The sequence below is a fragment of the Pelodiscus sinensis genome, chromosome 2 (assembly GCF_052426305.1).
Source record: "Pelodiscus sinensis isolate ZL-2025 chromosome 2, ASM5242630v1, whole genome shotgun sequence".
Taxonomy (NCBI): Eukaryota; Metazoa; Chordata; order Testudines; family Trionychidae; genus Pelodiscus; species Pelodiscus sinensis.
This window is the reverse complement of record NC_143053.1, coordinates 113478931-113497555: the sequence shown is the minus strand read 5'-3', so window position 1 is coordinate 113497555 and position 18625 is coordinate 113478931. Positions and strand designations below refer to the sequence as shown.

Below are 18625 nucleotides of genomic sequence, written 5' to 3'. Positions count from 1 at the left end.
CAAACAACTTCAAAATTATTAATTTTGTGGCTATTTTTTAAAATGAGAGCTAGCCTGAGCTAGATGACTGCATGATAAGTGCCCTGAAACTTCAAGAAAAGGCACTAAATTTTTCACAGCATTTGTGTTTCATTTTCAGGGTAGTAAAAATATGGTGCCCTTTTAATAATGAATAATAGAGTTCCCTCTTTGATTTACATGCATGGATTAAATGTCATGTTTGAAAAGTTGCTGTTTTATTCATATTGGATTTCCCTCAAGTAAAACAAAATGGTAGCCAGCTACTGTTGCAGTATTGCTACATTTCTACATTGATACATAAATATTAACTGCTTGATATACTCTTTAAACTCTAGAGAAGTGTGAATTGTTCTGTCAGCAACTGCAAGCTTTATACACATACAAACTGATTTGGGGTGATCAAATGTTCCAGGTACACAGGAAGTTGGAGACAGAAGTACACCTTCACTACTGTCTTGTAGAGTTAATACATTTTCACTAAAGTACAAAGTCTGGAATATAAGAAAAAAATTCTACCACAGTCTCCTGCTCAACTGAGACACGGTTAAAGGTAATTTTGGTGGACAAATACCAATACAATGGCTTTCCCTTTCTCCATCATGTATAAAATCAGTGCTTGTGAAAGGTACTGGATTTACAGCCTCAGAGACTTCAATCCATTGTAATTAATGAATGGTTATTATTGAAGAGGCTACTTGGCAGAACTCTGCTATATTTACTCTAATTATTATTAGGATTGCTTGAAAAATTTTCATCTAATCATGTTTTTCAATAGAAAAGTAGGTTTCTGATTAAACAAAAGAAAATATGGAAAGTGTTTGCTCCTCACTGAAAATGTTGACTTTTCATAAAAAAAATAAAATCCACAACAGTGAAAAATGTTGGCTGAAAATAACAACATTTAAGCCATGTCTACACACAGTCCAGAATTAACACGTTAATTTTTTTAACGCATTAAACACAGGCTTTAATGCTGTGTTGCCCCTCTGAAGTGCTGCTGGGGCACTTCAAAGGTGCAGGACAACCTTGACCCTGGGATCAACTGGGGACCTCCCCAGCTGACCCCAGGCTCCACTGCCCCCTTGAAACATGCAGAGGCTGCATTTCAGAGGGCCAGCCACCTCACAACTGAGCTGGGGATCAGCTGTGTGGCAGCTGCCCCTTAGAAACGCCGCCTCCACATGTTTCAAAGGGGCAGTAGAGCCCGGGGTAAGCTGGGGACTCCCCAGCTGATCCCAAACTCCGTGCCATGTTTCCTCAGAAAATTGGGAAGGGCTAGGGTGCAGGAGTGGAGAGGGGTTGCAACTGGGGGGAAAGGGAGCTGCAGGCTTGGATCGCCAGCAATGGCTCCCCGATTTTGGGAGGAGCCCCAAGCTTTGGGAGCTGCATCCAGGCAATCTGGAGGGTGTGGGGAGAGAGGGCTTCATTCAAACTGCGCCATAGGTTCCCCACCACTGCCTTACACTATGTAATCTGTGTTTACTATTAGGTAACCAGATGTCCGCATGCTATCCTTTCCCCCTGCAATTAACGTCTAGCAGAAATTGTTAAAAAAGAATCAAGCCTTTTATTCATGGGGGGAAATAGAGGGAGTATTACTCCACTACTAGACATTGCAGGAGAAAAGTGAGTTTTTAATTTTTCAAAAAAGTTAATATTTCAAAGATGGGCCAATTTTTGTTCCATTGAGTCAAAGAGACTTTGACCTTGAAATCAGAGGGAGCAGGATGTGACCTGTACTATAAGGTTAGCAAATAAACTGAAATAAATAGCTATTAAATACAGATTTAAACAGCAATTTTAAGAAAAATATTATTAAGGCTGTCAATTGACATTCATTAATACCTGCATTTAACACAGTCCAGTTAAGCTACGCAGTTTGAGCTATGTCAACTGCATAGCTTAAATCGAAATAGCTTAACTTGGCTTTTGGCTTTTGAAGAACATCCTTTCTTTGACTTCCCTTATTCCTCATAAAATGAGGGTTACCAGGAGTTGGAGTAAGAAGTCCTTGAGTTCTCTATTATTTCAAAATAATAGGTTGCATGTAGACATGCTCTTTGTTATTTCGGAATTATGTCAGTTATTCTGAAAAAATGCCACTCGGGGACATAGCCTCATAGTCCTAGCAGAATTCAGAAAGTGTGCAGAGGCACACCAAGATTTTTAAAAATGTTAAATAACTGAACTTTTTCTTTTAACCTGAGACTAAGTTAAATTCACTTTATAATTCAAGTAAAAGTTCAGAAAACCTCTTATTTTGTCCCAATCAATTTGTTCAATCCCAATATCATACATATAGTAGCCCAGTGTCTGTGAGTCTGTAACGCTGACGTACACGGCCATGCCCCCTGGCCACGTACATCAGTGCCCCTCCCCCCTTCCCGTACCGCCGGGTCCCAGCTGAGCGGCGCTCGTGCTGCGCCGCTCAGCTGTGCCCCGGCGGGAGGTGAAGGGGGGCGGGGAACTGATGTATACATCCAGGAGGTGTGGCCGTGTACATCACCACCTCTCCCTTCCCCTCCCACTGTGGCGCTGAGTGCTGCGCCCCTCAGTCGGGCCACCAGGGGAGCCAGCAGCGCAAGGGGCTGTTTGGGCTCCCCTGCGGTGGGAGGGGAAGAGGGGAGTGGGGCGGTGATGTACACGGCCCTGCCCCCTGGCCGTGCATGTCACCGCCCCACCCCCCTCCCTCACGGCAGCCCGGCTGAGCAGGCAGCACTCAGCTGAGCACCACGGCGGGATGAAAAGGGGAAGGGGGGAGGCGGGAAGAGACGGAGGGGAGAGAGAGGCAGGAGGAGGAGGAGAAGCGAAAGGGAGAGTAAGAGTCAGGAGAGGGAGAAGAGAAAGAAAGAGACGGAGAGAGAGGCAGGAGGCGGAAGAGAGCTGAGAGAGAGGGGGGGAGGCAGTAGGAAGAGAGAGAAACAGAGCGAGAGAGCTCAGGAGAGAAGACCTGAAAATCCCATCTCATGATGGGCTAATTGGCTAGTTAACCAATAAAAGACTAAACTGAAATACTTGCAAGTTCCTAAAAAATCATGGCCTACACACAAGTTACCCTCCCATCATGCATTTGAAACATTTACCTCAACCAGCATTGTAAACAGCCATCAGGATCCATAATCACATTTTATAAATGTGTGAGATATTACTTAAAAATAAAATCAGATTCATGTGATAGTCTGATGCTACTAACATTCAAAGTGAAGTAAAGGTTCATGGGGGGGGATCTGGAATTAAAAAGGAGGACAGTGAATGAGGGGGGAAGAGTGGAACTGGCAAGCTCAAGCAAAGAACATTGATTAATGAACAAAAAAAGATTTCTGAAAGGTCAGGTGTGCAAGTCAGACTGCCCTGAGGCAGATCTAACTTACATGACCAGCACTTTCTGTATGCAGCAGGTAACCCATGCTGACAACAACTTTGTCAACATTACAGGGTTATTATTTTTGGAAGGATCTAGTGTTCTGGAACAATTTTGCTAATACGTTAGTTAAAACCAAGTTTTGTTCAATACCAAGCATTCGTGTGTTATTTTTCACCTTCTTTATATACTTCTATCATTATTGTGGACAATGAAAACAAAGCATTACTTTACATGTGTAAGTTTTTGTATTACCCTTCTATATCACAGGACAGCAATTTGGTACATCATGTTGTCCTGAACCACACACAGTTTGTCTCTACTCAGCAAGTCAATACTAAAATTGACAATATTTACATAAAGAGATTTTTGTGGTAGTAGTCTATTTTTGAAGGCTGAACTTTATTCTCTCATTTTACACTGTATACATCTTAAGGGCATCTTTTGAACTATAAGTGTGCAGAGATACCAGTAGGAAATAATGCAAATCCAGCAATTTTTAGGGTAATAACATACAACACTTTTCCAATCTATTATACAATGATGAAGGCTTCTTCACAGACAAATAATTAAACCAAGCCCCCAATCTAAATGAACTTCAGTGGGAGATAAACACCTGTAAATTAGGCTTTGTCTACACTACCAAGTTTTGTCACCAAAAACTGCCTTTTAGTGACAAAACAATAAGAATGTACACACTGCAATGAGAATTTGTCAGTAATAATGCCCAATTTGGGTGACAAAAAACTTCCATCCCTATGAGAGACTTTTTTCTGTCCCACTCCCTTTATTGTAGACAAAGAGCCAATGTCAGCTCTGCTCTTGGTTTTGTTGACAAAACTGGCTTCTGCAAATATCCCACAATGCCTGCCCCAGTCCCCATGCTCAGCTTTGATTCTTTACTGCCCTGCAGGCATGTGTTCCTCCCCTTTCAAACCTCCAGGAAGTATCTGACAGTTAAGTGTGCTGCTCCATTTAAGGAACAAAGAGCAAATCATTGGACTTTTCCTGTTTTTCCCTGCTCTAGGAACACAGCGGCAGGCAGACCACTGCTGCAGGAGGAGGGGCACAGACCCTGTGCTGCTTTGACATTTCTCAGAATGGAGACCTCACAGAGCTACTCATGATGCTGCTCCTAGAAACTGAAGAGGCTGAGGGAGAACTCAGAGGGAATCTCAAGATGTGCAGGGATCAGTTCTGCTTTCCCACTTCACTGCACTGTGGGATATGAATCCACAGTGCACTGTTCACACTGTATGGTGGATACACTCATGATGATGCCCTTAGTGTGGACATGATCTGTTGACTGACGGAGCAAGTGTGAACACCTTCAGGCGATTTTTGTTTTGTTAATCTTTGGGTGTCGACATAAGTTTTGTGAACTAAACTTGGTAATGTAGACATAGCTTTAGGGTGTAATTGGTTTGAGAATAATGGAGAAGGTGGCAATGAGTGCACATTATTAATTACTGATAGAAGAACGTGATAACAAATGCTTCACAGAAAAAGTTAAAAGTAGGTAAAATTGACCAAAGGAGCATATATAGACTAATAATTCATCCTTAGACAGTTGTTAAGGGGCTGGTATTAAGAACTCGCCTTTGTCTGAAAGGAAACTCGGGGTATGTCTACACTACCCCGCTAGTTCGAACTAGCGGGGTAATGTAGGCATACCGCACTTGCAAATGAAGCCCAGGATTTGAATTTCCCGGGCTTCATTTGCATAAGCGGGGAGCCGCCATTTTTAAATCCCTGCTGCTTCGAACCCCGTGCAGCGCGGCTACACGGGGCTCGAACTAGGTAGTTCGGACTAGGGTGCCTATTCCGAACTACCGGTACACCTCATTTCACGAGGAATAACGGTAGTTCGGAATAGGAACCTAGTCCGAACTACCTAGTTCGAGCCCCGTGTAGCCGCGCTGCACGGGGTTCGAAGCAGCGGGGATTTAAAAATGGCGGCTCCCCGCTTATGCAAATGAAGCCCGGGAAATTCAAATCCCGGGCTTCATTTGCAAGTGCGGTATGCCTACATTTCCCTCCTAGTTCGAACTAGGAGGGTAGTGTAGACATACCCTCATAGAGAAACCATCTCCAGCGGGTACTAGTTACAGCTAACCCTGTCTGAGGAGTTCCTTTGTATTGCTGAGCAGCTAGACAAATGAAGTGTTAACAGTTACCTGAAATAGTTTGGTGATTGATATTAAGAACAATCAGAGATGTGTAATTCTGAAAACCAGAATTCCTAGTGTCGAGCAGAACAAAGGAAGAGACACAATGCTAAAAACAAGAGGCATTTAATCATATCAGTACACTTTTCTCTTTGTAAACAAGAACTCTAGCTACAAGTGTAGATAAACGAAACAGGGAATCTGTGTATATTGCAAAATAAATAAGACTAGGAAATATCCTGAATTCCCATATCCCTAATTTTTCTTCCAATGAGAAAAATGACCATGCCAAAGCACCCCAAACTGCTATTGCCTGACCCACCCAAACAACATGATCAAGAATAAATATTTGGGGATTTTATGCTTATGAGATCCCAGCTATCACACCTGTCTCCAGTCATGTGCAGATATTTTTAAAAAGGTAAGTAAGACTGAATAGACAGAGATAGGTAGGAGGTATTTGGATTCCTGCATACGAGTATCAACCCAAACTGAATGTCAGCTGGCCACTCCTATCCTCTGGTGTCTCTGGCAGTGGCTATATTCTCTCCCCTGATGTTTTTTTCTCAAGGCTGAACCAAGCTGGGGTTTTCTTCGTGGAATTGGGAATATTTTTTCCCCCAATAGGCACAGGAGAGAGGGACTAGCAGCCCAATGTAGATGATATTCCCTCATTTTTCCTTGTTGGGGATAACACAATGGTTCCAGGGATCATCCCTTTCCCTTCATTTAGGGTGGGAGACACAGCTGGGCCATGGGAGAAGAGCAGTGGTCTTCCAGTGATGGGTCCAGGCTGGTGAGGCAGTTTGTAAGGAAGAATGTGGCAACCATATAATTCAGAGTTTTGCAGCCAAAGACAGGAATTGATCAGTGTTCGTATAGATATGTCTTTTTTTTTAATTAACAGATTATTCAAAAGAAGTATCATTTGAGGTATCAGAGGTGATAGCATGAGCATGCAGAGCCTGCACAAGGGTAGTCTATAAATTGATTTATTTAACAGTTCATGTGCACTTTTTAAGGTAGAACATCTATGCACTGCACTCCTCAATTTGGAGAGTTCCTTTCGCAGTTAAAAGAGGAACCCTACATTTACATTTCAAACCCATTGTCCAAAGGTGCACCCATATCCACATAAGTTGAATGTATAGCCTTTAGCACAACTGGCCAGCTATAGCAAAAGAAGCATTCATCAACATTTGTTCAATTTAAAATGGCTATTCTGTTTGGTGATTTTCATGCCCTTCTATTCAGGGCCTGGGTAAATAGCAGTTTTCTTCATATGCATGGCTTTTCTTTATACCGGAATCCACATTCACATCAGGTATCCATTATTTATTGTGTGCTAATTACTATTTCCAATCAAAAAGCAGAAAATATAATTTGAGGAATGTCTACACAACAGGGCTAATTGCGTAGCTTAAATCGAAATAGCTTATTTCGACTTTTGGCGCTGTCTACACAACAATTATTTCAAAATAGAGCCCTCTTCCCCTGACTTCCCTTACTCCTCATACAGGGTATGTCTAGACTGCAAGGCTATTTTGGGATACCAGAGGTATTGAGAAATAGCTACCTTGCATCCAAGGAACGCACTCGCTATTTCAAAATAATTGTCGAAATAACAGACGTGCTATTTCAGCATCCCTGTTTCACAAGAAATAAGGGATGTCTTGAAATAGTGCTTTATTTCAAAATTTGGCACTGTGTAGATGCGCCAAATTTCAAATAGCCTATTTCAAAATAAAATCTAAAGAAGATACGCAATTTGCATTGCGTATCTTATTTTGATTTTAGAGTTCAATCTAGACGTAGCCACAATGAGGTTTACTGAAGTTGGAGTAGGAAGCCTGTTATTTCAAATTTATTTAAAAATAACAGGCTTGATGTGTAGACACACACTACGTTATTTCAGAATAACTGATGTTCCTCCGAAATAACGTTTCTGTGTAGACATAGCCGTAGTGACCAATCTCAGACCTTAAATAGCCAGCAGTTTAAGTGGACCATTCAAAACCATGTATAGCTTAAAAACTGAACATAAATACTACTTAATTGTTAGCTCCTTGGAGTAGGACCATTTTTTGTTCTGTTTTTGTATAGTGCTAGCACAATGGAATCTGAGCCCATGGCTAGGGACCCTCAGTACTACCACAATGCATATAAAAAAGAAGTAGTAATGCTATTATTATTCCCAGAACAGTTCAGAACAATGAACACATTTGCTAAAATCAGCATCAATTCCCAAACAGTATAACTGCCTATGTTTGTCAGATAATTTATTTGCAGCCAATGATTCAACCCGTTTTAGACATTAGACACAAAGCTGAGCAACTGACACACAGCAATCCTGCCACGCACAGCATGCTTAGGAAAGAAAATATGTGTGCCTTAGTCACAAAAGACAGAATAGAGCCTCAAGTGTTTGGTCTTATTCCAAAATAATCCAAATGCTGCTTTTTTGGCAAATGGGGGTCAATGAAGCTAAAAACTCACAGAAGGATTTGAGCATTCATGTGTTTATATACACCCACTCATTCATTTATTATTCTAAAGCTATTTTACCCAAATCAAATTACATAGCTGACAAGCTGCATAGATAAGAAAGAATAAAAGTAAAATCTAAAATTAGCTGACAGTGTTACATGATATAGTATATTATATATTTGGCACTTTTAGAGTGAGTGATGCATGTTACCTGGGGGAGATTGCACCTTAAAATATTAAATAAATTATGAACATCGCTGCATGTATTAAGTATATAAGCCTGAGGGAAAAAGAATAGAGGTGTTTTACCTATCAAAGCAAAGAAAGCATATATAAGAAGTGCTGCTTACTGTATGAACACTTTGGTCAAAACAAATGTCCACATCATAGAAGTTTCCATCATGGCTGACTGGCAATGTTGTTCCAGCCCACTGTTGTTCCTCCAGTTCGGACCACTTAAGTAAACTACCCCCTAGACGACTGAGCAAAGAGACCTTGATGATGTAGCTGCCCTTGGGAATTTTGTCTTTGGCACCTCTTAGGCATCTTAGTTGGATCTGAAGGGGCTGAGTTGTTTTGGACTGGGCAACCTAAGAAAAAGACTATGTTATTGAATTAGGTAGGAAGCAGAGTTTGACTGTTTTGAGAATGAATTCCTCCAAAAATGACCACCAAAAAGTAGACAGTTCTTTTTACTTGACCTGTAATTATCTGTCATTAGCAATGACAATAAAGGAAGACAAGCAATATGTAATTAAGGTGTCAAAAGGCAAACATGTGGATTGCATGGAAATATTTTTTTAAAGTCAGCAGGTTTTTTAAAGCATGGTGTGTTAATGAAGTGTGACACTAGAAACTGTTAGTCTGCAATAATAAGGTAGAATTCACAAGAAATCAACACCTCTAAAAATACAGCATGCCTTTTAAGACAACTATGATAGGTGACATGATGATCAGGCTGCAGGCACACAGTGAGAAACATGGCAACCAATGTTTTTATATTCATTATAAGTCTTACCAAGGCTATCAGTGCTGTATAACACCTGGACTATCATTTCATCTTCTTATAATATACTCTTTGATTATTATTCTAAGTGCAACATGTGTGAAGTTTAATAATCACTTCCCACGGGCACCTTTATTCCAGGTCCAGACAAAAGGAAACATCTGCTGTTTGCTGTTGACAAGATGTTGTCTACATTGCAGAATATTTAGTATGGAGTAATGTTTCACTATATTTTTGAAAAACTCTTTCAAAAGTTATTCTCAATGCTCAGCATAAATAGCAGAAGTTGGCATTATAAAATTGATATTGGTAAGATCCTTAGATGTTTGACTTGAGTAAGAATACAGATTCAGAACCATCTAAGAATATCCCTTGCACTATGCCATCAAATATTTAATTTTGCATAAAGGTCAAGGGCCTTAATTTTGTTTTAGGACAATGACACACCATTTCTGTAATAATTGAAACGTGTTATTCCAAATAAACTTAGGTATTTTTCAGAGAATCCATTTTATGGGAAAATTTTATTAAAGGACTCTTTTGTTCATTTAATTTAATATAAAACCATGATCCATGGCATATTTTATGATCAAATGGCTAACTTGACTATTAAGTCTAGCAGTCTCCGAGTCCAAACCTATAGTACCTAATAATCCCTTTAATCCTGCTTTGGATTTATTTTGAAAGTGATAACATATTTCCATATAGATAGAATGCTTCTGGAATTAAATTAAGCAGTTAAATAAACAGTTGAAGTTGTTAAACTTCTTTTGTGTTTTCAATACAAACCATACTTAACAACTAATCTGAATGACAATTATTTGCAGTTTAATTAGAAAATCTTAATTAACAATGAAGATTTAACCTTAATATTTTTGGTTTCTGAATAATATATATAAAAAAATTAACATCATGTGAATAAATAAGACAATCTTTTTTAAACCTCAAGGCAGGATTACTGATGCAGGCAGGCTTAGTTATTAAACACATTCTAAATTAAACGCCTCTATGAATTTTATACTGAAATATATTTTGATAGTTTTGCATGCCAAATGTGACATTTTGTATTTTAGATTCATCTTCTGCTGTAATTTTGAAAATGTCATACAAACAAAGATTTTGTCATTTACCAATGGAATTACTATGCATGGCCGGTTAGCCATCTCTTTTCTGGCTCTTCTGGTTGTTTCAAGTCAGCAAGCCATAAAAAATCTTTATCTCTCTGAAACACAGCAATTTGGAAGATAATCGAATAGTGACTGGGGGGCACAAATGCCAGTCTGAGGAATTATACCACAATCTCTCTTGCATTTACAACCTCCCTCAAAGCGAGTGTCAGTCGAGTAGGAAAAGGAGATAGAAGATCCATCACATCTCAGGCCTGTCTCATTTGCATGGTGGCATAGCTGCCTCATCTCCTACTGAAAGACTTTACTTGGCCAGTGCTGACAAACTGTTTTGAAGAACTCTAGCTATGCCCAAATGATTCATAGTTAATAGCTTTAGACATCCTATTTAAGCGTATGGTTACTTCTGCTGGAAAGCATATTTTTAAACCTGCTAAATCCTATCCTCCACATTTATAACAAAAATTCATGCAAGAGACTCAATATACTGTCATTTAGCAATTTACATTAGGAAAAAGAGAACTCATGGAGAACCTCACCTTCCAGCAAAGTCTTGCTGCTCCATTTGATTCATTATTCACTTCTGCGAGGTTACCAAATTTGGTTATAATTTCCTGTTTGCAGGCATTCTGTACTACTTTCAAGGACTGACTTTCTATTCTGTATAAGATACAAAGTGGGAAGGGGGGTGAAAAAAGAAAACAACTACAATACTTAAGTGGAAAGGGTTTGCCTTTGGAAGTACATCGCAATTTGGTGTTTTCCTCAAGTATATTACAAGCCTTGCTGGGGAGCAAAATAAATAATAAACAAAAAAGGGAATTGTTTTATGCATAACAATGGCTAGGCTTTGAAAACTGGTGGCAGAAAAATGTATTCACATTTTTAATAGCACAACTACTATATGTAAGGCTGCATCACAGTTTCACATAGAAGCATCTGGAGTTTCACTCCCAAAATATGAGCAAAAATTACAGATCTGACAGTAACCAGACTTGAACCAAAGCTTAAGTTCTGCATTACCAATACCAAAATACCAAAAATAAAATAGAATAATGATATCTCTACTAACATTTTAAAGGCTAGATCCTGTAATAAATTGTAATAGCCATACAGAAATCAATGGAGACATGCTGATTTACACCCTCTGAGAGTTTGGCATTTTGTGCTTACAATTTATCTTGTGTGGGGGGTAAATATATATATTTATTTTAAGAACAGGCCTGTTTTGTGGTAGTGCAAAGCAAATGCACCCCAAAGGGAGCTTGAGGCATTTTATTTCAGAGAGACAGAAGGCATCCTGAAGCACACCAACACACAGGAGACATGCACACACTAATACGCTAACTCACACAGGGTATGTCTACACTACCCCGCTAGTTCGAACTAGCGGGGTAATGTATGCATACCGCACTTGCTAATGAAGCCTGGGATTTGAATTTCCCGGGCTTCATTAGCATAAGCGGGGAGCCGCCATTTTTAAATCCCCGCTGCTTCGAACCCCGTGTAGCGCGGCTACACGAGGCTCGAACTAGGTAGTTCGGACTAGGGTCCTATTCCGAACTACCGTTACTTCTCGTGAAACGAGGTGTACCGGTAGTTCGGAATAGGCACCCTAGTCCGAACTACCTAGTTCGAGCCCCGTGTAGCCGCGCTACACGGGGTTCGAAGCAGCGGGGATTTAAAAATGGCGGCTCCCTGCTTATGCTAATGAAGCCCGGGAAATTCAAATCCCGGGCTTCATTAGCAAGTGCGGTATGCATACATTACCCTCCTAGTTCGAACTAGGAGGGTAGTGTAGACATACCCCCAGGTACTATTCTTCCTCACACAGGTAGCCAGCCAATGCATGACGGTAGAGTCAGAACAAAGTAATGAGGGAGTGATCTCTGTCATTCTGGGTATAAAATTCTGCCCAGCCCTTATGTGGGCTACACAGTTGTGGGGGGCTTGTTAGTCCCTTTCCCTTCCCAGGTAGTAGCATAAGGCTCAGACTGCATTTGATCCTAAGTACAAACCTCAGAATTTATTCTAATTCATTCAAATGGCTGAATCACCTATCCAACATACATGTTTAAAAGTCTCGGAGGGGTAGCTGTGATAGACTGTAAATTTTAAAAAATGAGTAGTCCTGTAACACCTTAGGGTACGTCTACACAGCAACATTATTTCAAAATAACTAGCATTATTTGGAAATAACTTAGTCGACATCTACACAGCAGGCAGTTATTTCAAAATAATGTCGAAATACTGTCAAGCTGGAGACTTCTTACTCCGACTCCTGTAACTCTCATTGTACGAGGAGTAAGGGAAGTCAGAGGAAGAGTGCTCTCTTTAGAAATAAGTACTGTGTAGACTTGCCCAATTTCGAAATAAGCTGTTTCGAAATAAGCTACACAATTGACATAGCTCGATTTGCGTAGCTTATTTCAAGTTAAGCCCTACTGTGTAAACACACCCTTAAACTACATCTAGACTGAAAGCCTCTTTTGAAAGAGGCTTTTTTGAAAGATACTTTCGAAAAAGCTTCTTTTGAAAAAGAGCATCTAGACTACAATCTGTACTTTTGAAAAAGCAAGCTGCTTTTTCAAAAGGGAGCACCCAGGCAGTTTGGATGCTCTCTTTCAAAAAAGCACAGTTTGCATTACATAGCGCCTTTTTTCAAAAGAGCACTTCTGAAAAAAGGCGTTATTCCTCGTGAAATGAGGAGTACCGCCATTGAAAGAAAAGCCGCGTTCTTTCGATTTGATTTCGAAAGAACACAGATGTAGTCTAGATACAGGTGAAGTTTTTTTGAAAAAAGGCTACTTTTTTCAAAAAACCCTGCAGTCTAGACACAACCTTAGAGACTAACAACATATATAGTATCATAAGCTTTTGTGGGCACATATTTTTTTTTAAGTCTGTGGTTTTTTTGTTAGTCTCTGAAATGCTACTGGATTACTCTCTTTTTTTTTACATTTTTATCCAACATACAGTAGAACCTCAGAGTCATGAATACCTCAGTAACGTATTAACTAGCCAATCCCCACCTCTATTAGAAATGGAAGTATGCAAAACAGCAAAGCTTTCCTTCCCACAAAAAAACCAAATGCAGTACAGTGCTGTGTTAAATGTAAACTACTAAAATAAAGAGAAATATTTAAAAAAGCTTTAACAAGGACAGTAAACTGTTTCTGTGCTTGTTTAAGATTTTTGTCTACATAATAAAGTTTCAAAGCTGCACTAAGTCAATGTTCAGCTGTAAACTTCTGAAAGAACAACCCTAACTTTGTGTTCATAATTACAAACATTTCAGAGTTACAAACAACCTCCATTCACAAAGTGCTCATAACTCAGAGGTCCTGCCGCAATGCTATTTTAATGCAATGGTCAGGGTGCAACATATTTATAAAACTACACTCTCAATTTATTAAAATGTCTATTGTTAGAGATGATGCAACTGCTAGCACTCTAGTCATATGCACACAGACCAAGTATCTGTTGTTGCCTCCTTTTACTACCTGCAGCATCTACTCTTCCTTCTAAATTCCATGCAAGGCACTGTAATTCAGTTTCTATTTAGGCCTCTTTCTTTACACAATTTTGTATTGGTTGGAAACCCACCTTGTTACAACTGTACAAGCCCTAGCTTGGGCACATTAAGTGCTTATACCAATAGAACTTGTTCCTGTAAATGTAGGGCACGTGCTTCAATTGGCACAAAAATGGGAAATTGGGCTGGCCTACGTCCAATGGCTTCAGTGGGAGGTCTGCCTGAGTAAGGATTAATCCTGCAACCCTGAGGTTGAGAAGTACTTTCCCAAATAAGAGGTTCCATTGAAGTTGATGGGAATAGGACAGCACAAATAATACGACACAATATGAGGATTACAGAATCCAGCCCTAAGAATAGACTTCGGGATTTTATCCTTTAAGTGGCTGACAGGTCAACCTTAGCCTAATTTCCCAAAATGGGACGAAGGCAATGGGGATCTTGAATTTCACTAGCTAATTCCAGCAACCAAAGCATCTGAGAAGGTCCTTCTTTGGGGAGAAAAGTTGTCTGTTTGGAACTTTGTAGTTATTTAGTCGTTCATGATGGAAATTATTTCACTTAATTTGGTTAGAACTACATTGACACAGGGGTTCATTAGGACACCCATTTGCTAGCAATTCAATTTAAAATTAAATACACTTTGTTGTGGATTTTATTACTTTTAAACTACTGTATCTAGTGCCTTTATTAGCTGCTAATACACAATTATGAAGGTAAACAGTTTTCATTACTGAACATCAAACATTTAAACAACCACATTTGATCTCTTTTCCGGCTGCAACATTCCTTCTCCCCTTCCTTTCACATAACTGAATATTACAGCCAAGTGAATAATTTACTAAATGAACTGAGTCCTCTTTTCTGTCATTCCCAAATCACAATTTCCTCAAATGTTTTATTACTTCAGGTTCCTCCATTCATTTTTTTCAAGTTATATATTTGTTTTTAATATTATTGATTGACAACAAGCAATTTTGCTGCAATTATTCTGTTCTATACTTGCAGCAGAGTAACTCATAACCAGGAAGGAAGCTGTAAGCCACTAGGACTTTGAGTCTCTCAGGCAGAGGTAGCAACTAAGCAAGCTTAGGGAAATTTTAGGAAAAAATTCAAATGAAGTGGAAATCAATCTCTTGTCAATGTCACACAAAGAAAATTGTTTGTGCATATTGAGTGCTAGTTGCAAAAGGTGCCTAAGACCATCATCTGGCTCTGATAACTACCACTGCTCCAGTAATTGGGGAAAAATGTCTGGGAACTCTTTCCCCTTTCGTATCAGTTAGGCACTGTGAATATGACTGGTCTTTTCAGAAGCAAATTACGGCCTGGAAGGCTCCTTATATACTTTCAGGTACCATAAGTACCAATTTCAGTCTCTCCCTAACTAAAAAATAGATACAGTTGTACCTACCAAAACAATAACATCAGTATTATGGTCTTTGGACAGTGGGGCTGTGTCTACATTGGCATCCCTTTCCGGAAAAGGGATGCTAATGAGACACATCACAATTGCAAATCTGCGGGGGATTTAAATATCCCCCCACAGCATTTGCATTTACATGGCTGCCGCTTTTTTCCGGCTTGGGGATAAGCCGGAGAAAAGCGCCAGTCTAGATGTGATTCTCCGGAAAATAAGTCCTTTTCCGGAGGATCTCTTATTCCTACTTGAAAATAAGCCCTTTTCCGGAGGATCTCTTATTCCTACTTGAAAGTGGGAATAAGAGATCCTCCGGAAAAGGGCTTATTTTCCGGAGAATCACGTCTAGACTGGCGCTTTTCTCCGGCTTATCCCCAAGCCGGAAAAAAGCAGCAGCCATGTAAATGCAAATGCCACGGGGGATATTTAAATCCCCCGCGGATTTGCAATTGCGATGTGTCTCATTAGCATCCCTTTTCCAGAAAGGGATGCCAATGTAAACACAGCGTGGGTGTCTAAGGCTAGTCTGAAATGCAATATTTCGATATTTCAAGGTAAGGATTTCTTGGAGGATAGAGGTGAAGGGGAAGAAGTGGAGGTAATAATGACCAGTGCAGACAGGTTCAGATGCCAAAGACAAGTGGAGGAATTTGAGGTGAACTTTAAATTCCAGAATGAAACTACGATACTGTAGGGTCTGGTAACTAAAGCATCGAATTAGAATCTGGGTTCTATGGCCAGCTCTTTCACAGACTCAGTGTGATCTTTGTAGCATTTTCAAACCAAAGGCTACAGAAGTGACCTCTGATTAGGAAAGCCTCTATTTCTGTCTGGCCGCTGGGAGGCTCCCGCAACCTGATTTTTAAAAATTCTATAGTTCCAACTGATGTCAACATCACCAAGTGCCTAGCAACCCTAAATATTAGACCCACCATGCACAACTAAAATCTGGGCACCCCAAATCAAAGGTCACTTTGAATCTATAGGCTTTAATTTATTTTTGCCTCAGTTTCTCCTTTTGTGAACAAGAGATAATCCTACTTCCCTACTTGTGAAGACTAATTCATCAGTGGCTGTAAAGTAGTAGGAGAGCCTTGGATGGAAAGGTCCATAAAAAATGCAAGGTGTTTTGATGCCACATACCTCTGAAAGGGTTTATGGAATCTGGTGTGCAACATCTGTTTGTTGTGATGAAGAATTTTCTTTTGTACTTTTAAGTCCTACATGGAAGAAAAAGATTTAAAAAATTATCTTCTGAAAAAGTAAGTGTAGGAAAAGCACATGGAGGTTAAAAGCAGACATTATCCATGTTTCCAAAAGTTTGTTTTCAAAGTCAGATTCAGCTACCATACTCCATGATGGGAGCAGTGTGGTTAAATACGCTTAATCAGTTTTAAAATCTCAACCTAGGTCTTCTATACCTCCCTATAAGAAACTTCACTAAACTCCATACTTTTAGTGTGTCTAACCTACAGTTAGATATATTTTTCCCAATCTGTGCCTCATGTTTGTCACAGACCACTGAAGATCCCACCACTTTCCTTTGCCTTAAATCCATTTCAGGTCTTGAGGTCCTGTTTCAATGTAGCAGTGCAAGAGAGACTAGCATTTCTGAGTCGTGTTGCAATGTGTGGGAAGCTTATTAACATGAGCACTCATTTCTTCAAGTACTTCTGCCACTCTCCAGAACTGAGATAGACAACTTGGATTCATTTTGCCATTATACAGCAGGCTGGAAAAGTCACTCTGCCATGAGAGCTGAACAGTATGAAAATGGAAAACTATTGCTAAAAGGTTTTAATATTATAAGAGCAAAATGTTTCTCCCCAATCTCCACATATTCTCTGCTTCTTTCACACACATCTTCCACTGGGGTCCATGAAATGGATGGATCTTCTGTATGCAACACTGCCAGTCACAAGGAGGCTATCCAATATACAGGAATGGCTACTCCATCAAGCTACAGTAGGCTGAACAAGGCCTGCTTCCATAATCAAACTCCTGAGCACATAGTACTACATGCTATTCGTGTAAGGGGGAGGAGATGCATTAAGGCTAAAGGAGAATTACTCCATTTGGTAGTCCCAAAGTATGCTGTCACAAACTAGCATGTCATCTATGGTAACATAACTTTATTTGTCTACATTCCAGACAATTAGCAAATATCCAGCAAGGACTCCTGATTCAGGGCTGGCCTTGCCATGGGGCGGACTGAGGTGGCCGCCTCAGGCACCAGACTGTGGGGGGGCACCACTAGGACGCAGAGTGTAGAAAATTGTGTCTGCTGCTGGTGCATATGTATTCTCACTGCTCTAGATGCACATTACACTATTTACATTTGCTGTTCGGGCATTTGAAAGTTAAGTGTTACTTAACATTTTTGAACAAGGCATTTTAAGTTGTTAGTTCTCCTTTATTGGGGCAGGTAGCAGAGCAGTACCATGAGAGGAGTAGAACAGGAAGAAGGCAGAATTGAGACCTTTCAAAGTTTTGGCGCAAGCAAGAGGGCATGGGGGCGTCATTTGAGCTCCCCGCCTCAGGTGCCAAAATGCTGTGGGCCGGCCCAGTCCTGAGTACCAGCAGCGGATATAGGGCAGGGCGAGCGGGGCGGCTGCCCCGAGCCCCGTGTTTCAATAGGCCTGCGCACGTGCAACTATCTGTCAGCTGTGGCCCAGGCGCATGCACGAAATTATGCTGCCCCGGGCCCTGCACTTCAATAGGCCCCGCGCCTTTAGCCCCGCAAAACTCTCATCCGCCCCTGCTGAGTACAACACTGCTTGGCCACTCTGTCTTGACAGTGCACCTCAGTTTAGAAATGAATAGGGATGCTTTTTAAATCCGGGGCCTCTTTGCTTTTGTCCTATACATATATTATTATTGTTAACAGAAGTAGTGTCTAGATATCCCAGTCAGGGATCATATTGACACTAATAGTACAGCAGCCAGTTAGGCCTAAATCACAAAGATACTTATACTCCTAAGTCTGTATTTGGGCTCCACTGACAATCACAAAACTCTCATCATACTCTGTAAGCAACAAATCACTCAACACTTGCAAAGTATTTAAATCTTACATTTAAACAGTAAAATGGCAATGAGTCATGATTATTATTATTTCTTTACCTACACTAGGAAAAAATACCTCAAAGATTCAGTCCTTATGGTCCTATTCAGAAAGCCTCTGAGGGTCTGTAATGCATCTTCTACATCAATTGTTTTCAAACTTTTTTTCTCACCACCCACTTGAAGAAAATTGTTAATGTTCGCAACCCAACATAGTTATATCTTTCGACTAGAATGCAGGCTCTAGGGGGCAGGAATGAGGGGCCTGGAGTGCAGGAAGAGGCTCCAGATTGGGAGGACTTCAGGACTGGGGCAGAAATGTTAGTAGTTGAGCATGGGCTTACCTCCAGGGGCTCTTGGTCAGTAGTGCAGTGGGGATGTTAAGCCTCTTCTGACACCACGGACCATGTTGTGTCCTGGAAGTGGCCAGGAGCAGA

At 40.4% G+C, this 18625-nt stretch overlaps 1 protein-coding gene across 1 annotated transcript in view; it reads right to left on the bottom strand.

Annotated features, from left to right (window-relative positions):
• Positions 1-18625, bottom strand: part of LOC102458814 (uncharacterized) — a 284741-nt gene that overhangs the window by 166747 nt on the left and 99369 nt on the right. Inside the window, exons 9-11 of the mRNA XM_089776005.1 lie at positions 16269-16345; positions 10710-10956; positions 8388-8627 (exon numbers count right to left, since the gene is read on the bottom strand). Of these exons, the coding sequence (XP_089632131.1) occupies positions 8388-8627; positions 10710-10956; positions 16269-16345 (564 nt within the window). The remainder of the gene's footprint in view (positions 1-8387; positions 8628-10709; positions 10957-16268; positions 16346-18625) is intronic.